This window comes from Antechinus flavipes, chromosome 5 (assembly GCF_016432865.1).
Source record: "Antechinus flavipes isolate AdamAnt ecotype Samford, QLD, Australia chromosome 5, AdamAnt_v2, whole genome shotgun sequence".
Taxonomy (NCBI): domain Eukaryota; kingdom Metazoa; phylum Chordata; class Mammalia; order Dasyuromorphia; family Dasyuridae; genus Antechinus; species Antechinus flavipes.
In genome coordinates, this window is record NC_067402.1 from 23,429,995 (window position 1) to 23,452,830 (window position 22,836).

General features: G+C 39.1%; 1 protein-coding gene across 12 annotated transcripts in view; it reads right to left on the minus strand.

Annotated features, from left to right (window-relative positions):
- The window catches only part of RBMS3 (RNA binding motif single stranded interacting protein 3), a 1,470,243-nt gene that overhangs the window by 706,138 nt on the left and 741,269 nt on the right, over window positions 1-22,836 (minus strand). Inside the window, exon 1 of one of the 12 annotated variants that reach the window (XM_052001757.1) lies at window positions 13,609-14,441. The exons of 10 other annotated variants lie outside the window; for them this stretch is intronic. In XM_052001757.1, the coding sequence (XP_051857717.1) occupies window positions 13,609-13,683 (75 nt within the window). In that variant the 5' untranslated portion in view covers window positions 13,684-14,441. Of the gene's footprint in view, window positions 1-13,608; window positions 14,442-22,836 lie in introns of those variants that run through there. One more of the 12 variants, XM_052001756.1, reaches the window with a different exon arrangement.

Sequence of the window (22,836 nt, forward strand, 5' to 3'; positions counted from 1 at the left end):
GTATCACTATTGTTTATGTAAAGTACTTATCTAGAACAAAAGGAGCAATGCATCAGTTGATCTCAAGTTCTGGGAAGACAATTTTACTTCCTAGACATGTAAAGTGGAATGGGAAAGATGACTACACTGAGGACCTACTGACTTTCAGTCAAAAAAAAAAAGGTTAAAGTCTGCTTTGGCCCACTAAACCCATAGAATTTCCTCTGTAGATCATTTGATCTTAAAGAACATCAAAACCACTGGAGTTATCCTGAAAGAAATCACATTTCTGATATCTTTCTTTCCCCCTTCACTTCATGCTCATGCTCTTCTCCAGGAAGCAAGTCTATACATTTGTCTGCAGTGAACTCATTTTGTGGGCATAGCTTCCAGGCATGGAACTCCCAGGTGATCTGCCAAAGGCTGCTCCAATAGAACTGCTTTTTAGATGTTTCATCAAAAGACTGTTTCATTGCATTTTCTAAACTCTCCTATGTGTCGCTTTCAGGAAACTTAGGTAGCTAAATCCAAAAATTAGTCCAGTGCCTTTTTCAAAATGTCAAAATGACATACTGAACATAGCATTTGATTTGGATTTGGGAAGAATGGAGTTCTGATACTCCTGCAGACATTCCCTGAGTCTTGGGTCCCTCATCTTGTCTCATATGCTAATGAACCTGTGATTGCATCCATGGGAGATCTTTTTGTGTACACTTTTACATGGCCACTAAGATTCTCCCAACGTGCAGATTCTGTGATATTTTGTATTCTCACCAACAATGCCCATTTGAATTGATCTCTGCCAATCTACTTGACTTTCTTCCATAAGTTTTTTCACTAGGACCTTTGTCTTAAAACAACAGATTAATAATAGTGTCCTTACAGTGTTCAAATGAGAAAGTTCATAGAAAGGACTTTATATATCTTAAGATTGTTATGATCATAGTATGATAAGGACAATATCTTTTTAGGTATCATGCTTGACTATTTTAGTTTTACTATGAAAGGTACATACTTGTTTCCACATTGATCACTCCAGTTCCTTTCAGCAACTCTACACTGGACACCAAAATGACTTTTAAAGCAAAATGAAATAAATTCACCAGCATAAAAACTTTCCATTCTCTGGGTATGGGAGGGGGGAGGGGTGCAGTACCACAAAGATGGAGGAATAAGGAAGCATCAATGCAAGAACTAACATTTTAGAAAGAGCAGGGGAGTCAACATTTCAGTTTTCTTTTTGCCAGAATTTCCTGTTTACCTCAGATTAAAAATATAACATTCTTCTTGCTAAAGATGCACTATGACTCAGTAACTCAACAACATACTGGGAATTCAGGGGCGAAGGGTTCTAAACCTGGAGCTATCACATGTTTACTAGGGATCCTGGCCAAGTCAGAGAAAATGCAATTTGGTTTTCTCATCTGTCCAAGAGGAATTATATGACTTATCTGTATATATTCCAAGGGAGGAAGCGGGGAGCAGAGAAACAATGAAAATCATGTCAGATATCAAAATACTTCCAATGAGAAGTCCACTAAATTTCAGTTCCAAAAAGTATACAAATTTCCATAGATCTTCCATCTAATGTGAACTTTTCAAAAATCCTTATCCAAGTCAAGGTCTTTTATGGCAGGAATTGCACCTCAGAGTTACAAAGTGGATAAAAACCTGGCCTTAGACAGCAATAACTGGATTCCAGACATGTATGTGAACTTAAATGTTGAAGAGAAGATACAAACCTATATTCATAAATATATTCCTAGAACTGCCTATACCATTGAAATAACAAAGTTTTGTCCTTATCCTTGTCCCACAACACTAATTTTATTCATTGGATCATTCTACCATCGATTTAAATAAACACTTATTAGGCATATACTATTTACACTGAAATTCATTAGATATTGTGGAGAAAGCAACAAAAATGAAAACAGTTTCTGACCCTAAGTAGCTTTATACCCTATTGAGGATGGAGATGAAAGGGAGAATAGGACATGGACACTTTCTATATACTTATATACATGTATATAAAAAATAAAGATGAAATCATTTGGGGAAAGGTAAATTTAACTGCTGGAACACCAGAAAAGGCCTCATGGAGAAAATGGCATACAAGCAGAGATTTGAAGGCAATTATGGGTTCCAAAGAAAAGAGAGATGTGTAAATTGATCTTTCTAGTTACAGGGGCAACTAAGTCAAAAGCAGGGGACAGGAGCTAAGATTTCCAATTATCTACTGTAAACAAAAATATACTAAACAAATCGTTAAGAAACGTCACAGAATTAAGACATGTTTCTGGATTTTATTGCATATAGTAGCATTTATTAAAAGCTGAATAAATTGTTGAAAATTCATGCTTTATTACATTATACCTCAGCATTGATCTCAATCTCTAGTCTATCCCATTTAGATCTTGTCTGTATATAGTTATTTGTATTACCTCCTTCCCACATTAAGCTTAAGCTTTTTGAGGGCAGAGACCATCTTTGGGCTTTCTTTGTATCCCCAAAATACAACAGAAAAACCATATACAATCTCTCCATTATATGAACTACTATTCTCTGCCTCCTTTAAAAAAAATCAGTTTGGGGCAGCTAGGTGGCACAGTAGATAAAACAGCAGCCCTCAAGTCACGAGGACCTGAGTTCAACTCTGGTCTCAATCATTTAACACTTCCTAGCTGTGTGACTCTGGGCAAGTCACTTAACCCCAACTGCCTCATCAAAAAAATAAAAAATAAATCAGCTCATATTTTCATAGTCTTTTAAATTTTACCAAACACTCACCTCACAATAGCCCCATGAGATATTGTCATACAACATCATTTTTCCCTTCTAGAGAAGAGAGACTGAAATCAGAAAAATGCATATGGTTATAGTTAACAAATGACAGAAACAAATTCGACCTCAGGCCTTCTGACTCCAAATCCAAAACTTCTTAGAAGATCCTAGGCTATTTGTCATCACTAAAATCCCATGTCAGATAAAGGCTAAGATGAAAAAGAATCCTAGTGACATGAAAATGACCTCCACTTCATTTCAATGGCTCAGAGATCTCACTGATCTCTACACTTCTTTTGCATTAACAAATGCAACTCTTGTGTGCCTTCCCTCCAATTTTCCAGTAGAACTGCATAGAACTGTAGTCTCACTCAGGTTAGTGAGCCATGTGTGTCTGCCCATCCTGAGTGCATCTCCTTCATGATTTCCCAAAAATTATTGTCTATAGATTTGTCTTAAACTGTTGCCATGCTCGGTGCTATCTCCTCCCATTTCATCAATCCCAGCCTCAGTGGAAAAATTGAATGTGGAGAGAATCACACAATCGAGGGCCATTTTATACTTTACTTTATTTCTTGGATGGCCATGGCCAAAGGATTCATGGCCGTATGACCAGATTCCTGGATGTCCAATTAGTAAATCAACAGGCTCCTCCTATAGCTAGAGGTTACACTAGGGAATATCAAGTCCAGTGCTCTTATATAACAGAGAAGAAAACAGAAATCTACAGAGATTAAGCCACCTGGGCAGGGCCAAGAAAATAACTTTGCATGTGTAGACATCCTGTGTGATTCTTTTCAATATTCTTCCATAAGATTTTCATGCCTGATTGACCCAACATGCTGCATCTATGTCCATGAGAAGTTCAAAGAAACAAATCCAAAGGAAACATTAGCATTTTATAGTATCATCAACTTCAAGCTAGATGGACTCTGTAGACCACATTGCCTAATCCCTTCGTTTTAGCAACAAGAAAACAAAGTCAGAAAGGAAATGACATTTTATAGAGAGCTAAGTCAGTCACTAATAAAGATCACTCATGGTCAGCACTCATCAGCAATAATTTGCAGAGCAAGGCCTTTATTTTACTTTTAAAATCCCTTCCTCTCTACAAAAATTAGGGAAAGGATGAAAGTATGAGCTCAAAGAATCTTTACCTTAGCAAAGAAGAGTATGCTTCTCTCCTACTTATTCACCAAAGCATTTATCCAAATTAGGGGCAGAGGGTTCATGACTACATTTATGTTGATGAATTCAGTTTATAGCTAACTTAACAGAGTATATTGGAGTTTTTAATTGGAAAAGAGGACTTGGGAGGGTCTAATAAGAAAAAGAGGAAATTAATTCCTTCTTGTGTCTGCATCCTGGAAAATGAGAATCCCAGAATCGCAGAATCAAAAGGATATGAAAAGCTCAGTTGTACCAGCACAAGAATCCACTCTATATATACCAAGAAACGTTCATCCATCCTTTGTATAAAGACTTGCATTAAGGGTAAACTTCCTACTTGCTAAAACAGAAAGCCCCTGTTCTACTTTTCATTCACCTATTCCTGTCCTTACTCGTACATTCAATAAGCATTTATTAAGCACCTAACTATTCCAGCCTCTGTGATAGGTATAACCGATCCAAATATTAAAAATAAATGCCAGCATTGAGGGAGCATCTACTCCACTGTGGTGGGAGGGGAGAGGGGATTGAAGTGGGGGATACATTATTAAGTAGTCTCCCTTCCCATGGAGGATTTCTTAATCCCAGCTTTCACTCAGGGATCTAATTCAATTTCTTAAGAGCTTTACTCATTGGGAAAATCCTTGTCAAAGTGGCACCCTGCCCATCAATAGCTATTTAAATATTGGCCATCTTCCTCTCAGCCTCCTATGAGTAGGAATCAAAGGTCAGATTCATTAGCCGAATTCAGTTCAAAAATCACTGGCTCAGTTTACCTGGTCGGGGTGACTGCTGCTTTAGTGAAGCAGGTATTTAATTATTGAGCTTTAAGCCACCTGTTGAAAGAAAGCACAGCCTAACACTATCCTTATTGAACCTCTTGGAGAAGCTCACTTCTAGGCAGTCAAAGCAAAGGAATTAGAAAACAAGCAAAATAAAACACGTACAAAAGTAATGACTAAAGATGTGTATCATTCTGTTCCATCTCTGGGAATACCTCTCCACCCACTTTCAAGTAATAAATGTGCTTGTTTTGGTGCTCTTGGAGAGAACCATGGAACAAGATGAATACATTTACATTTGCCACTGTGCCAGATAGTTGGCAAGGGATAATTTGGCTCATGGTCCACAAGACATCAGAATAATGGTATCAGAATAATTACTATCACTAATACTCTGAAATGGTGCCTTTCACCCACTTAATAGACATGGAATATTAAGAGTAATGGAAGAAAACTCAGGGATGTTTCCTTAGAAATTAATATTTTTATGAGATAAATCCTGGAATCAGAGAATTTGCTTAGATGAAGAGAAAAAGCTCACTCTTCACTTTTATTTCTTTGCTGCTGGCATCCTTCTGAAAAGTCCTAAAATGAAATTTATCCTAATAGATCTCAAGAGATAAACTCAGTGGGAGAAAGGAGTATCCAGGATGAGGAAAGATGCAGTGGGAAGTAAAAAAAACAGAATCTCCAAGTCAGAAACGCCCAAGTTCAAATGCTGTCTATGGTACCCTGCTTATATGGCCATGGGCAAGCTACTTAACCTTTCCAGAGTATAAGTGGCAGAGGTATGGGTCTACACTGATGTAGTCAGGTTCTTCCCAGACATCTCTTGTATTCCAGTAAAGGCTAGACCTAAGAAAACAAAATGTTGGCCAGGTACCCTGTCAAGTACGGGGGGTAAAATGACAAAAATGAAAGAATCCTTAAAGGAGTTTACATTCTACTAGGTTTAGAGATAAAACCCGTAAACTGATTAGTAAAAAACAAAGTAATGAAAATAATCATTTCAAAAGGGCCATACAGTCATAATACCAAGAAAGGAAGACATGATTATCTATGTATGATGATGACACACCTGAAATATGTTTAGACTTCCACTAATAAATGAGGATATTTACAAATTATATTTAATTTACAGATTATAAATAACACGATCACAATAACATGACTGAAGTAAACATGAAGAGAAGGAAGTTAACAACTTTGGTCAAATTAACTGAACTGGGTGAGTAGGAACAACTACTACATACTCTTATATACACAGAGAAAAGTAAACATGCTAACATTGCATATGATTCAAGAAATCTCTCTCTCCAAATACCTTATACAAAGTCAGTCTGCTGCTTTCTGGTAAAAAAATAAAAACAGTTAGTTCTTTCACTGCCCCTCACTGGCTGATCCTCATCACCACTATTTTTTCTCATTTTGGAAAGAACAGCTTTGTTTTATTTTGGAATAAAATCCCCTGTAGACTGAAATCTAAATTATTAAATGTCCATGGATTTTAAAAAGTGTGAACAAATCAGGAACATTTTATTAAAATGACAAATAAGACCAAGAAAAGGAAGGGCAAGTGGGCTATAAATACAAATAGATGTTAAACAAATCAAATTTTCCTTCTTGAATTTTAGGCTCAGATAGGGGAGGAAGAAGGAATTATAGACTTCTGGTCTATATTATTTCCACTTCACCCGGATTTAAAATTTGCATGTTGTACATGGTGTCCCCAAAACTTTCAAGTTTAAGCTTTAACATCTTAACCCTTCAGTGAGACTTTTGGGGCAGCCTACATTTAGATGACAATCTTCAGGAATCACAGTTTTTAAAGTAATTAATTATTATATATTCTTCATTTCAATAAACTAGTTCTTAAGATGACATTCACATAGAGTTTTCAACTTTTTTTTAATCCCCAATACTTTTAGGCACGGAAAGCAATTGGGTGGGGTCAGGGAGGCTATGTACCAACACAAAAAGACAGGGACCCCCAGTAGGCAGTACGTAGGGTGACAGCACATGCGGAAAGCTTGGCTCCTTGGCCCTCTCCGATGCCCATCTGCAGGCCTTTGTTATGGAACAGCTAGCTATATCATAAAAGCATGTCTTCGCACATGCTTTTGATATTACACGATTTAATCACATACAGCTGGGGCTCATGAGACTGTTACAAAACAAAATTTTAATGTAGTATTGGAAGCCAGTTTTGGATAAACATCAACCGTTTTATGCGAATAAAATTTCTACCACTAAATAAGCTTTCTTTTAAGGGGAAAAATGGGTTAGATGCTTATTTAAAGAAAAAAAAAAACTAGGTTCACTTACTGGAAGCTTTGGAATTGGCATGTTTGGGACAGAGCCCATAGCCTCTGCCAGAAAGACCGATAACGTCAGAAGGGTCTGTGTAAAATCATATCAGTGCAAAGCAAATGCTATCCAGGCCTCTTACAGCAAGACCTAGAATGAACCTACTCCCACCTACTTGTTTTTACCTTCTTGTTATTTGGTATCTTTTTCTCCCCCACAGAAATCTGAGTCCCAGTTCTACTCATTTCCCCCTGAATGAATTCTTTAGAAAAAAAGAGCAAAGATATTTTAATATATGTATATAACATAATTCTCCTAATAGCCATCTCTAATACAATCATCAGACTATTTTTATCATAAATGTATGTTTCATATCGTTCTTAATTACATAGCACTTCACATTTCTTAATGCAATCTGTGTATGGGTTTTTTTTTTGAGAGTTCTCACAACCCTGTCAGTTAGCTACAAGCATTATTATCCCTATTTCACAGATGAGGAAATTGAGTCTCAGAAAGGTTAAGTTACTTGTGGGCTTCTCGACTTCCACATCACAGCACCGTCTCCCCATTCCCACTAGACAAGAGCTACAAAGGTCTTCTCCGGATCTTGTTTCTGCTCTCACTTCTATAGCCCAATGCTCAGTACACAGCATGTGCTTAATCAATAGTCTGAATTGAATTGAGAGTTGAAAATATGCTACAGACAGAGACCAAGCAGGCCTTTTCAAACACTGCTGCTCCTACATATGCAGGAACCAAATCTGGTCTAGTGGGAAGAAAAGAATATGGAGATGCTGTAGGAGAGATGTGCCAGCTGAAGCATATGCTTTATGCTATGAGGGATAAAAGTTGGGAGGCAAAGAAAGGAAAAGGGAAGAGAGGCCCTTTCCCCCATTTTCTTTCCTTTCTTAAACTGATTTGCATTAAGAAAACACACTGAAATGAAATCAACAAGAAGACGGGTAATAGTTTCATACTATCGAGTTACTCCTCACGGCAACAGAAATAGAACTTATCCCCCCAAAATCTACGGGCAGAAGGACTTTCAAACAAATAGGCTTGTGTGTTTCAGACTTTCAAAGGCACCGATAACGGAGGGTTTCCTTGTCTGTTTTTAAAACAACTGGCAAGTTCCCAGCTATAGATTCCAGGGCACATAGGAGTCAATAAATTCTATGGAAATTCCAACGTCTTTCCTCCATAGCTCGCACCCAACCGGGCATCTCTGCTTACACGTGGCCTGGCAAGCTGATGGGTTAAGTTGACCTCGTGGTATTTTTGGAGACGAAATAAAACAGGTACCCTATTAGTAGCTTTGCACACAATCAATATCTCCGGTCTAACGTTAAGCCCACAATAGGGACATCCCTCTTTTTTTCCCCTTGTTTCCCTTGTCTTGCCCCTCCTCCTCCATCCCTAACTGCTGACTTTTACCTTGGTCCTATCACATGGGGCTCCAACTAGCCTGTGAGAGCCCTGGCTCGAGGCCAGGCTGCAGATGGTTGGAAATACAGCCTGAAATCAGAGTGTGGTTGATGAATTACTCTTTACACCTGACCCCTACTTCACACCAGGCACCAAACACAATCTGAATACCACCAGCCAGAGAAGCCCTGTCAGGCATCCCAGCATCTGAAATCCTTTCTTCAGGACCTTCTGGAGAACCAGATGGCCCAAAGTGGGGAAGGCAGTCTGAGCAAGGCGACCAGAAAATAAGGAAAGCCTTGGTGGGAGTGAAGCAAAAGGGTGAGGGAAAGAAAAGGACAAAAGAAGCAAGCTATTTGGGGAGTCTGGGTGGTTTTCTTTGTTTCAGAAGATATTTTGTCGTCGTTGTGGTGGTTGTTTTTTTAGAACAAATGGGACTGCCTAGACCATGCAGTGTAGAATTAAGACTTGTTTCAACCTCTAAAGATTTCCTTTCATAGGCGAGGGCACGGTTTAACCTCTCTTGTTTCCCAAGTCTCAGCAAGTTCATCTTTAAAAGAAAATCCAAGTTAGCTGGTGATCTTGAAAGGTTTGAAAAATGAAATTCCTTCAGCAGAAAAAGAGGTACACTGAAATGGATAGGAAGGAGAAAAGTGACAAGACTATATCTTAACAGTTAGGAATATTATCAGAGAGCCAGGACTGCACACTGGATCAAGCACCAGACTTGGAATGAGGAAAACTTGGGTTCAAAGTCTGCCACTGACACATGTTAGCTATTTGACACTGAACACGTCACTAAACCGCTTGGGATCCCAGGCAACTACAAGAGAGAATTATAGAATGGGCATTGTTAGGCATCTGTAGGGATTGTGTCCAAGCGGAGGATTCCCTAGCCTGAGGATGTCACAGGTATGAATTATTTTTTGCATATATGTACATAGGAGGATATGTATAGAATATATATGTGTGAAACACACACATACACATCTGTCTATCCATCTGTCTATTTGTCTATCTTTCTATCCATTTATCTATCTGTCTACCTTTAGATAATCAATTTTTTTAGCTCTCACATTCTGACAGAGGCTATACAAAATATGAGAGACAAGACCTCTGCCAGGTAAGATTGGGAAAGGGGTGGCCCATAGTTTTTTTTTTGTTGTTGTTTGTTTGTTTGTCTGTTTTGGTTGAAGTTGTTTCTGTTTTAAACAAAACATATTCAATCTTTAAATATCACGTGTTTTGTCATTCAGTTTTCAAAGTTCTCTGGCCCAAGTTATGGTGCCTTTTAAAAAGAAATAGAACAGAAAATTTAAGAGAGAGAAAGAGAGAGACAGACCGATACAGAAAGAGATAGAGACAACCAGACAGAGACAGACTTTGAGACAGAAATCGAGGCAGAAAGAGACAGAGACAGACATGACATAAACAGAGATAGAGACAGAGAGAAAGAAAAAGACAGAGACAAAGAGACAGCAAAAGAGACAGAAAGAGAAAGACAGAGATAAATACAGAGAGACAGACACATAGAGAAAAAGACAGAGAGAGACAGACAGAAAGAGAGAGACAGAGACAGAAAGACAGCTAAAGAGAATGCACAAACCAAAACAGTTTTAAGATATGAACATTTGGTATTAGGAGTGCAGCAGAACTGGATCTCTCAGCAATGCTTAGCTTCATAATCCATCTGGTTTTCTATCCTATCCCCTAACATATGCACCTCCCTCTCATAGACGATAACATGTTTTTTAAGCAGTTTGAAATTCATCCAAAGGTGCCATAAATTTGCAGAAAATGAAAGCAAGCAGAACCTCTGCGTTGGACTCTTTCTGGAGCAAGGGCCCCGGGTGGAAGAGAGCACGAATTCTCCCCAAATAATCCTGCTCACTCACACAGGCTTCATGGCCTGCTCAAAAGAAATCATGTACATTTCTGATTTCTTCAGCCATCTAAGTCAAGAGAATACAAAAAAAAAAAAAAAAAAAAAAGCAATGGAAACAATGGAGAAAGAGAAGAGAGGAGAAGTGTCACAACAGAAGGTCCCAATTACCTTTCTGTTTTCCTGAAATTTAATTTACCCTGAAGAGTGGTGAGGAATTTGTATTCTTAATTGCACTCATTTCCTCTTCCATGATAAGAAAAAGAGGCATGTGTCTAACTATACTTTTAGGTTTTTGGAGGGAACATAATGACATACAATCTTAGGATTTTTTTTTTTTTTATGTTTCTACAAAGTATTTCCTCAGAAATATTGAAGAACTCTCAACGTCCTAAGGATATTGTTTTTCTGAAAACAACTTCACATATGATGTCACAAATATACACACACATATCTCCTTCCTGCAAATTCTTTACCCGTTAGCATTATTTTCAATAAGTACTGGTCTTTTCCATTAAGGTATATTGATTTGACAAGTCATGGAGGAATATAGTAAGTCTGACAAATCTCACTCTACTCTTCACCAAACTTCTTCAAAGATGTAAAAGACAGCAGAGATATACCCACCAAAGGACAGAGGAGAAAAAGAGAGAGAGAGAATTGGGAGGAAAAAATATAGAACCATCCAATTATTCTCCTATACTCTCTGACTGTGTGTGTGTGTGTGTGTGTGTGTGTGTGTGTGTGTGTGTGTGAGTGAGTGTGTGTGTGTGTGTGTGAGTGTGTGTGTGTGTGTGTGTGAGAGAGAGAGAGAGAGAGAGATTCTGAATTCCATACCATCCAACTCAATACTCCAGAAAATCTTTCTCTATATAACTTTATATCATGACCCTTCACCCTTTTCCCCATGTGTCCAAGTACTAACATCAAGAGGAAGTCTTTATACATTGAGCTCTCAAGAATGGGATTTAAAAAAAAAAAAAAAACAACTTGGGGAACTCTCTGGCCCTTGTGAATTCTACGGTGTGTTAGCTGTGTGGATTAACAGGAAATGGGGAGAAATTGATAAGGCATCCTAGCAGCACCCTGTTATTTGATCACCCAAATATCAGCTCGGTTACATAAAGGATCTAACTCCTTTTAGAATGTCCCAGAAACCGATGGCTTTGGCTAGCTTGAGAGTAACAAGATCCAGATGCTGCCTGTCTGTATAACTCTCAACTCTTTAGGACCCCAATACCGAGCAGGAGAAAAAAAAATCTCTATGAGTATGTGTCTGTCTGCCTCTTCCCCCCACCCCATGCATTCACATTTCACTGGCGAAGATTATCTGGCACACATCTTTAGCAAACTAAGTGTGATCTTCATTGTTGTTCAATGTTAACAGGTTAAAAAAAATGGATGATGATTTCATTCATCTCCAGCTGAAGTTTCATTTGTAAATATTTTTCTGAAGTAGAAAGGGAAAGGCTAGAAAGACGGCAAGATGTTTGAAACATTTGGCAAAATGTAGCTACATGAGTAAAAAGGATGGAATGTATAATATTTTTCACCTAATACTTGAAAGTTTTATTTTAAAAAAAGAAAAAAAAAAGGATTGACGGGGGAGGAAATAGACATTTTCCTCATTTTTCCAGGTCTTTGCCTTTCTGGGGTTTTAAAGAAAGGGAACAATCGACATCTTCCATCTCCCAAGCAGTTTAGCTAAAGGCAAGAAGAGAACGGGAGAGCAAGAGACTGCCGGCTGCTGCATCGGTGGCAGGGCAGAGAGGGCTAAGCACTCACAAAGGTAAAATACAATGCAAGGCGACCTTGGAGGGGCAGGGAGAGCCATCAAGCCATAGGGGGGAAAATAGATAATAAGATAGTAATGGTGTTTAACACAGCACTAACATTCTGCACAGGCTGGCTGTCCACTCAGACATGGTTCAATCAGATAGAGAATAAATGAAAGGTAACTACATCATGAAGGGCACGACTCTAATCTTATCAAAGGGGTTCTGGGGACAACAGGATCACTCAGACAAGCTTCATTCACTCTTTGCATATTTATTTATTTTAAAGCCTGAAGAGAGAGACTACAAATGGAACAGGAAGATAATTGAATTATGAAGGAAATGTCATTCGAGCTCTAAAAACTGAAACTGTTCCAGAGTGGGGTGGTATTTTTTTTTTCCAAAGGGAAATCCTCCTTTTCCCCTGCATGCTCCCCCCAAAAGAACTGGTCGTTGGGGATTATCAAAATACCCAGAGATCACATCTAATTGATTTGGCAATTCCTAGGTGTGATGTCACACCTGAGAATCCTAATTGTGTCTGAATCTCTCCATTGGCTCCAAAGTTCACATTTGGCACTGCCCTCCGCATGGTTACATAGGATATCCTTTGTGCAGTTAAGCACAGTACACTCTGGATCATCTGGGTACAGACAGTCATAAACGAAAGTATTTAACCGATTCCTGTCCAATTATCATCCACTATATTCCATTTCTTTAGAAGCCGCAGGCCTGTTTTCCCAAACCGAGCAGCCCCGAGGAAGGGGAAGCAGTTTCTAAAAGTGGAAAGAAGCTATTTTCAGTCTCTCAAATGTCATCTGAAGTGTCCAGATCAGAGCTCAATATTTAATGAAATAGTCAACACATATTTGAAAAGAATAGGCAACTTCCCAGGGATTTTGATTCGCTTCTCCTCAGCCCTTCCCACATCCTCGCCTCCTTCCAAACTTGGGCGACTCAAAGTTTGAGATTCTTTCCACCCCCTCCCCCCAATCAACCCACCACATCCTACCCAGTGCAAACACGATTTCAAAGCTACAAACTCCTTGAACCACCGACAGCAACACTGAAATTGTAACTCGTCCATTCCCCGAGACGATCGGGAATTTGGGACGGGGCTGGGGGGAGGAAATCTTCCTCCTAACCACCCATCCCCTACCTGTGATGGACAAGGGAGCCTCTCAAACCAAATTAAGCCCTCGGAAACAACAAAGGGACTGAACTGAAACTGCGATCCCCTCCGGAATGAGAAATCTCCAATCTCCGATTCTCACACTGGCTCGCTCTGCCCTCCACTGCTCTCCTCCCCCCCCCCCGCACCCTCCTCTCCCCCCCTTTCTGCCCATCGCCTTTGCCTGGCATTCTCCTGGTTGTGAAGCATAGAAGGAAGGGGAGTGAGTGATGGGGAGGGGGCACACACAGAGAGAAAGCAGTAATTGACTAAGTGCATAATGCAATCACATTGCCCCCGCTGGACAGACCCAGCAGGCAGCGTGTGCCATACCTTGGTTTGGAGGTAATGAGGATAGCAGTAAGTGTACTGAGGGTACATTTGTGGTTGCTCCAAACGTTTGCCCATGTAGCTGGAATCTTTATCTCCGATGCAGGGGAACTCGGTTGGCAGGGTGTAGTGCCCCGGGCCTTTCTTTCTCAAAAACACTATTCCTGACAGGGCTGATGACTGATGAAACTCCGAGACTTCCTTGTCTTTAAAACTGCTCGCTAGTTCCAGCACAGCAAGAATTTCAAAAGAGGGGGAGGAAAAAGTCGGGGGCAGGAAAACAAAAATCTCCCCCCCTCTCACCCCGCCAAATCTGCCCTCGGACCCCTGCCCGCCCCCGTCCCCCTTCACTTCGGATCCGGGGCTTTGCCTCCCGTAACAGGCTGGTCTGTAGTAATGTCAATTTCCCCGTTTGGAGGGCAGGGCGGGGGGGATGGGGGGCGGGGGGGAGTCCTGGCACGGGAATCTGGAAGACTGGAAAGTCCGAGCTGCAGACCTGCTTCCCTCTCTCTGGGTCTCTCCCTCTCTGGCTCGCTCTTTCTTTCTGTTTCTCTCTTCCACCACCAAAAGGAGGGGGGGAAAAAAAAGAAAGGAAAAAAAAAAAGAAAAAAAAAAAGGAAAAGGGGGGAAAAAAGAAAAGAAGCTTCCTCCAGCTTAGTTGCCGCTGTCTCCCTCACAGAGTGACATGGTGTTTAAGGTTTGTCTTGTCTTTCATTCAAACCCCCTCCTTCCAGCCAGTGGGTGGAACTAGAGTGAGCCTCTCCCTGGAGAGGCAGACGCAGGCCAGAAGGCTGCAGTATTTCCTCCAAGAAAAAAAGGGAGAGAGAGAGAGAGAGAGGGAGAGGGAGAGAGAGGGAAGGAAGGGGGAGGGAGACGGGGAGGAAGGGAGGGAAGAGAGAGAGAGAGAGAGAGAGAGAGAGAGAGAGAGAGAGAGAGAGAGAGAGAGAGAGAGAGAGAGAGAGAGAGAGAGAGAGAGAGAGAGAGAGAGAGAAAGAGAAGACAGAAAGAGAGAGGAGAGACAGAGAGAGGAGAGAGACAGAAACAGGGGGAGAGGCTGCCCGCCTGCCTGTCCGACTGCCCGCCTGCCTTCTTGCTCAGTCCCTGCTGCTAGTGAAGTCCCGCTTCCCTCTGCTGGCTGTCTGGAAAAGCAAAGCCATGTTTCCAGGCAGGCAGCTGCTGGAGCCTGAGCCGAGGCGCGATGGAGCCGAGGAGGCTGAGCCGGGCTGGGCTGAGGAACTTCGGTGCCAGCGGCCGATGGGGTATTGGCTCCATTGGCCACGCCGGGCAAACGACAGCCGCCAGCTTCTTGGTTTTGTTTGTTTGTTTGTTTGTTTTCTTGCTTCCCCTTTCTTTTTTTTTTTCTTTGTTTCTTTTTCTGGGGCGGGGAGGGCTGAGAGACAGCAAGTTAGGAGAAGAACCAAAGAAGCAAGTAAAATAGAGAAGACTGTGGAAAGGAAGAGGAGAAAGAATAAGAGGGAAAGGAGGAGGAGAAAAGGGAAGCCCTGGAAAGACTGCCTGGAGCACGTAGGCGGAGGAGGAGAAAGGTGAGAGGAAGACAAGAGAATAAAAGGAAGAGAAGGTGCAGAGGATGAGGGGGAGAGAGGAAGGAGAGAATAAAAGAGGGAGAGAAGAGAGGAGAAAAGAAGACAAGCGGAAAGAATAGGAGAGGGAAAGGAAAGAAAAAAGAGAGGGAAGAAAGAAAGGAAAAAAGAAGAGAGAGAAAAGAATAGAGAGGAGAGGAGAGGAAATAGAAAAGAAAAAGTGAAATAAGAGAGGGAGAAAATGAGAGGAGAAAAGAAAAAGAAAAGAGGAAAGAAAAGGAGAGGGGAAGGGAAAAAAGGAGAGGGGAGAAAGAGAGGGAAGAGAATAGAGGAGAAAAGAAGAAAGAATAGGAGAGAGAAAGGAAAAAACAAAGGGAGGGGAAAAAAGAAAAGAGAGAAAACAATGAGAAAAAGAGAAGAGAAAGGAGAGGGAGAGAGAGGGAGGGAGGAAAGGGGAGAGAGAGAGAGAGAGAGAGAGAGAGAGAGAGAGAGAGAGAGAGAGAGAGAGAGAGAGAATGAAAGAATAACCTTGCTGCTTCTTTTAGGAGAAGAGGGGAATGCCTTAATGGTTAGAGATAAACCTGTTAGCACACTAGAGCCAGATGCTTCCTTAATCAAAGCTCAGGTCAAGGGAATAACCCTTCACCTCCTGGGGAGCCCAGAGAACGGAGAAGGGTTGTAGAAATGTAAAGCCTACTTTGCAAGGTTAGTATCCAATAGAAGCATAAGGTTTCAGACTGGTTTAGCCATTGAGCAAGAAAAGAAAGGAAAAAGAAAGATCTCGTAGGTTCATTGGATTCTTTTTTATCACCATGCTTTTCTCAAATTATATCCCTGCATAATTAATTTGATTCATGTATCAGATTTTTGGTGGCTTCACTGACAATTATTTCTAAATAAAAAAAAAAGCATAATTACTAGGCTGATTTTTTTAAACTAATAATATGTAATATTCCTACATGATAGTCAGCTGCTATATTATAATACAAATTGTTTCAGGAGAAAATGTATTTCCTTAAAGGGACCCTTTTCAAGGCAGGCAAGGCTAAAATTAGACCCACCAGCTGTGTTTTGCTTCTGGGTGCTGGCGCATGCCTGTGGCATAGGAACGCCAATGGGCTTTACATTCTTGGGACTAGGCAAAAAAGTAGAGGGTCTAAGAGGTTTTCTATTGGGCAAGAGGTTCCTATGCTATCTCATCCCCAAATGGATGAGAATAGAGGACACAAGCAGAAGGATACACACAGTGAAGATACGGATCTACTATCACTGAAGGAACCATTTGCTCATCAAGGCAATTATTAGTTTGAAAGTAGAAAAGTCATAAAACTACAGATTCAGAATGTTGCAGACGGTGTACTGCCAGATGTAGTCACTTGACAATTTCTTTTGTTTAATTGATTTTCTTTGTTATCACAGTGAGTTTTATAAGAAGGTGGAGGTCTGTAAAGATGGTGTAAGCATCAATAAAAGTTATTTTTAAAAATAAGGATATATATGGATGTATTATATGTGTATGTATACATATACATATATATGTACAAATTTGCATATATATATATATCTATATATATATATATATATAATCAGGAGAAAAGAGAAGTGATGGGTAGGTCTAATTCCTTTAGATTAAAATTATACCCCCCAAAAAATTGTCCCCAAGTTTCAAGAATCTGAGTTACATAATAGGGATAATAATTTCTGATCTGCCTTTGTATAGAAAGGGGAACATAGTTCATAACATTAACATATACTGCTTCTCCTGAGGTCACTTCCAGCTCTAAGAGCCAAGATTCTAAATTGCTCTGTTTGGTGCTCCCATTAGATTTGCTCTTGACACAGACACATCTGCTAATGCCTCAGGAGACCAAGTCCTACATAGGAAGCATCTCAGGAAAGTGCCCGGCACTTTACAGGCACCACCCAGAGTTCCCACCCAAACCATCACACTGCACAAAAACACACCCCACTCCAGAGGTTAATCGTATGTTTGAGGCACCAACTGTCCCTTCCCACTTTGAAATCTTTGCTGAAGTAACATGTGGAGATCCAAGGCAGCTTTTCCACTGGAGAAAATGAAGTCTCCTTCCCATTGATACTAGTAGTCATGGCAATGCGGGTGCCCTGTCACTCAAGTCTGAGTCAGTTTTTACATCTTTTCTGCTCTACTGGACAGGTATTGCTTTCCATTTAAATGATCAAGTTAAGGTAAGCACTAACTGGTTTAAGGCAGTATCTAAATTGGATGCCAGCTGTGCTCCATTTGCAGGCTAACCAACAATTCTTGTACAAATCCAAGGACAGCAAAGTGAATCAGAGAATTCCGACTCTTCCTGGTTACACCTGATTTATAATCTAGTCTGGAGAAGCATAAGTTCAAGACAATTCAGCCATTACTCTGATAGAAACCCTGGGTCAAACATATATGCTTATGATGGGGGTGTAATGGGGACCAAAGAAAAGGAAATGTGGAGAGAGGGAGGAGGAGACAGAGAAATAGAAATAAAGAGAGAATGTAATAATATAATTAGTTCTGTTCAAAAGTATGAAAAGTAGTTAGTTTTTAGCTAAATGTATTTACCTAAATATATTTCCTTTTTAATTAAATGTATTTCTCATTTACTCACATAGACAAAAAGGAAAGATGTGATAAGAATCTAAGGAGAGTCATGGGGGGATAAGGAAGTAATAACTGAAAGAAGAAAATTTCATGTTGGTGGTTGCGGCGGTGGCTGTTCAGTTGTGTCCAATTCTTTGTGCCCATTTGGGGTTTTCTTGGCAAAGGTACTGCAGTCTTTGCCATTTTCTTCTTCAGGTCATGTTATAGTTAAGTGACTTGCTCAGGGTCACCCAGCTTATATGTTTTGCTGCCCCTGGTAGTTATCACATCAAAGGATTATCCTTATTAAATCAGATGCATATAACTGCCCACAGAAGAATATCAATTTTTTAAGGAAAATGCGTTTCCCCCTCTTTTTATAATGCATTAATAGAGTAGAACAAAAATCTCTTTAAAGACAGAAGTACTGGGCTCACATTTCCCATAGGATGTTAAATGACCATGTGATTTTTGGTAAATCACTGAAGTTCTCTAAGTATCCGTTTATCCATCTATAAAATTAGGTGATTATACTAGATGTCCATTCAGCTCTACACCTGTGATCCTCTGATTCTGTGAAATCATGGATGACTTTTGTGGACATTGTTAAAAAGAACAGCCTTCTCCTCCATTTCTTACATTTTTAGTCAGATATAACAATCCTGTATAAAAATATATAGTGATTGTACATTTAAAAAGTGCTAGGTTAAATGAAGATCACAGATAGATAATAGATTGTCTACTTTGAATAAGCAGCAGCACATTGCTTGAACATTTCTTTCTTTTATGGAGTACTATTTTGTTTGAGATGAGAAAGAAAGGCAGCGTGGGACAAAGTTGAGAGTTAAAGAAGTTCAGCCTTGGACTACAAATCTTACATTTTAAGCAGAGACAAAAGTATTAAGTATTTGATTTGTCCATGTTAGTACCTGATGGAAAATCTTTAATGGCTCCCTAATTCTTTTAGGGGAAAAATACAAAATTCTCAGCTTGCCACTTAAATATTGCTATAATCTGGCTGCCACCTACCAGCTTTATACATATATATTTTTATTTTTATTATATTATAATATGTCCTTATTTATATTTATATTACAAATTCCAGTCAAACTGAATTGATTGTTCCTCATTAATCTCTAGATATATTTCCTCCTCACTTCTACCTTGTGGAGTCTCAATCTTTTTTCAAGGTATTCTGAGAAATGACCTCCTCCACAAAACCTTTCTTGATTCCCTAAACTGTAATCTGCCCTCCTTCTTAAAACTAGTTGGTATTTACTTCTCTTTTTGTTGTATCTCCTCAGTTCCTTGAAAGCAGGACTATTTCACAATTGCCATTGTAACTCTAGTGCCCAGCAAAGGACATGGAACAAAACAGCTATCCAATTTTTAGAATCAACTTGAAGGTACTTTTGGAAGAAAACTCTAAGTCATGGGAACAACAAACATGAAATAAACTAAAAAAAGAAAAACAGTTTGGTTTTGATTATGTGTGCCAACAGAGAAGAGGCATGAATGAGTAATCAAAAGAAAACAATTAATACTCCAAAAATAATTTCTACTTAGGTTTGTAATGAAATCAGAGACCCCTTTTGTCCCACAGACAAATATGCACAGATGCTCAGCTCCTCTGCTCAGCCTCAATCTTCCTGGTTCAATGTGTGTGTGTGTGTGTGTGTGTGTGTGAGAAAGAGAGAGAGAGACAGAGAGAGAGAGAGAGAGAGAGAGAGAGAGAGAGAGAGAGAGAGAGAGAGAGACAGAGAGAGACAGAGACAGAGAGACACAGAGAGAGGGAGAGGGAGGGAGGGAGGGAGGGAGGGAGGGAGGAAGGGAGGGAGAGAGAGAAAGAGAGAGAGAGAGAAGATGAATTCATAAAATGTTAGGACTAGAAAGGTAATTTAAAGATTATCTGAGATCATCTAATTTAAAAATCCATAACTCCCCTTTTCTTCTATATACTTTTCTTTTAAGGGCGTAAAATCATAAATGTAGAACTGCAAATGGAGGTGGAGGGTCATCAAGTCAAATTTTATTTCATTTTATAAACAAGGAAACTCAAGTCCAAAGAGAGGCATAACAGGGAAGGGAGCAAGCTAAATGGAAGAGCTATGATTGCAAATCCAGTATTGTTTTTCATTATTGCACTAAATGTTTAGTGACATACTCAAGCTTACCCAATGAGCTAGTGGCACTGTTGGGTGCAAAGATTGGTAGTCAGGGAAAGCAGAAGAGAATGAATGAGAAGAGCATTCAGATGTTTCTCAAGCATGGAATAGTTTTGTTTCTTAAAAAAAAAGAATTTGTTCCTTTTACAAATGGCTGCATATACAATAAATGTGGAAATATGTACATAAGAATGATATATGTTTGACAGATTATTGCTATCTAGAGGAGGGAGATGGAGGAAGGGAGAAAATTTGGAGCACAAGGTTTTGCAGGTATGAATGTTGAAAATTATCTTTGCATATATTTTGAAAATAAAAAGCTATTGTTAAAAAATTAAACAAATAAACACCAATTAACATTTAAAGAATAAAAATTAAAAATGGCTGCATAAATCAAAGATTTTGTCCATTGCAAAAATTACCTCTCTGTGGGTCTGATATGGACTAATCAAACCAGCAATTCTAAGCAGGTAGAGGTTCCTCAGAGGGACAACTATGATATGTAAACAATTGGAATAATGGAATAACGTGACATTTTCTGATGATTCACATAGCAACAGAACATAGAACCTGAAGGTTTCAGAACTCAGAGGCCATCTAGTAGACATTCGAAAGCTACCAATAACCCTATCTATACCCGTCCAGATCAAATGTCTAAATATCCTTTAGTCCTTTCTAGAATGTCCCTATGAAAGAGAAGCTGGTGCCTCCTTGGACAATCCAAGTTGGATAGCTCAAGTTGTTAGGACTTTATGTTTTCATAAACCTCAATCCTCCATGGTGACTTCCATCCTCCAGGATTCACTTATAAGAGGCCAAAGACAAGCTTTGTAAAAGCTAAAAAGTTGTCAAAGGGATGTGATCTACTCAGATATAGATGGCCTTTATTTTGATAAGATTACAGATCCACTAAAATTCATACCACTGAGTAGATTATTTTTTAAGAGGAGATTATATTCCTTATAGTGACCAGGTTAATCAAATCTTAAAAAAAAAAGAATTATAATTTCATCAATGTTGAGAGATTCCAGTGTAGAGACTTACTTCACTCATCTACAACTTATCATTTAAGAGATTTAAGAATTGGCCACTGGGCAACTAACCCACATACCCAGGGTCATACAGTCTGGTGACAATCATTATACTATAAGATTATGAAATGTATTTCTTTATATACACTCAATGTATTTCTAATTCTTTCATTCAAAAGATGGTATTATAAAACATTTATAAAAAACATAAATAAGAAAAAGGTTTGGAAGGTGAGACAAACAGGGAAATGATGTTATCAATTCATTGAACTGAAAACACACTTAAAAACTGTATTATAATTGATGATTTCATCTATAATCTTCTTTTTGCTTTTTATATTCAAGTGTTATTGTGTTTGGATGATTATGTACATTTTTTAAAAAAAGAATAATGACTTTAAAAGAAAATTAAGTCCTAAGATCTTCAGGAGGTACAAAAAAAACTTTATGTGAGAAGGTATTATCGGAGCCAGAAAGCATGTATTGTCCTCCCTCGTGATTTAATGTTACCATAAAGGAAAGAAAGTACTGCTTTGAGTTTACACACCTGTACCATGATAGAATATCCAACTGTTTCCAAAAGGTGTCTGATAAGTTGCATTACTCGGTACCTCTCTGACACTCAGGTCAGGTAGTCTAACATCCTCATTTGAATCGCCAATAAACAAACTATCAGATGAAATTTATTTTATCATCAAAATAATGAAATAATAATAATAAAAAAAAAGACATACACCAACCACAGAAATCAATGCATCTTCTCCAACCTTAGGTGAAAGTAGGTAACGAACAGTGGTAAAGATTGAGTAGGGATTTTTATGTTTATATAAATAACCTGAAATCATAAGATCATAGATGGAAAGCTACAGGGGACCTCAAAGACCATTCAGTTCAAGGCTTCTTACTGCAGGTACCATGATTTTGGGTGGCTTTTTATTTTAATTTTGACAACTGCATTTCAATAAAAATTGATTTCATTTGTAATAAACTATTTTTATTTTGTTCATTTAAAAGGATTATTCTGAGAAGGGTCCATAGTCTTCACGAGATTGACCATTCAAGGGATCCAGAACATAGAATAAATATTAAGAATCCTAGTTCCATACTCCCATTTAACAGATGAGGAAACTGAAATATAACAAAGCTAAATGATTTACCCATGATCATAACAAGTAGCTGGGGTAAGATTTGAACTCAGGTCTCCTGGGTCCCAATTTAGTGCTATTTACTTTGCATGTGATTTAGCGAGTAATTCAAGAAAATCCCAAATGTTTTCTTAAAGCCAAAACTTTACATGTCTAGGAACATTGTCTTCTTCAACATAACATCAACAATGCTATATTGAAGCAAGACAGAGAAAAATGTCCTTTCTTGTGTAAGAGTGATAGCTGCCAACAGCAAATTTAATCCAAAGCACTGAATATCTCTGAAGCACCAACCATAGCCAGAACATCATGCTAGGCATAGAGCAAGCAAAAACAAATCAAAACTATCACAAAGATCTGAAATAAGAGCATTTAGTTTCAAATCTTGGTTTAAACATTTATTTTCTGCATGCAAAACACTTGCATGGACAAGTCTTTTTACCCAGAGCTGCCTTGTTTTCTCCTTCTGAACAGAGGGAAGGTTGGACTTTGAAGTTAGGATCATAGATTAAAAGCTGAAAGAGCCCAGAAGTAGCCAAATTGACATTCTCCATTTAGTAGATAAAGAACCAGACCCCCAGAAATTAAATGAGAACATCAAGATTGCAAGGGGATAATTAGCACAATCAAGATGAATTGTTGTTGATTTAAATATCCCAGATATGCCCTTTATTGCCTTGGTGACTTTGGACAAATCTCTGAAACTCCCCAAGCTTCAGTTTCTTTATCTACAAAATAACAATATCACAC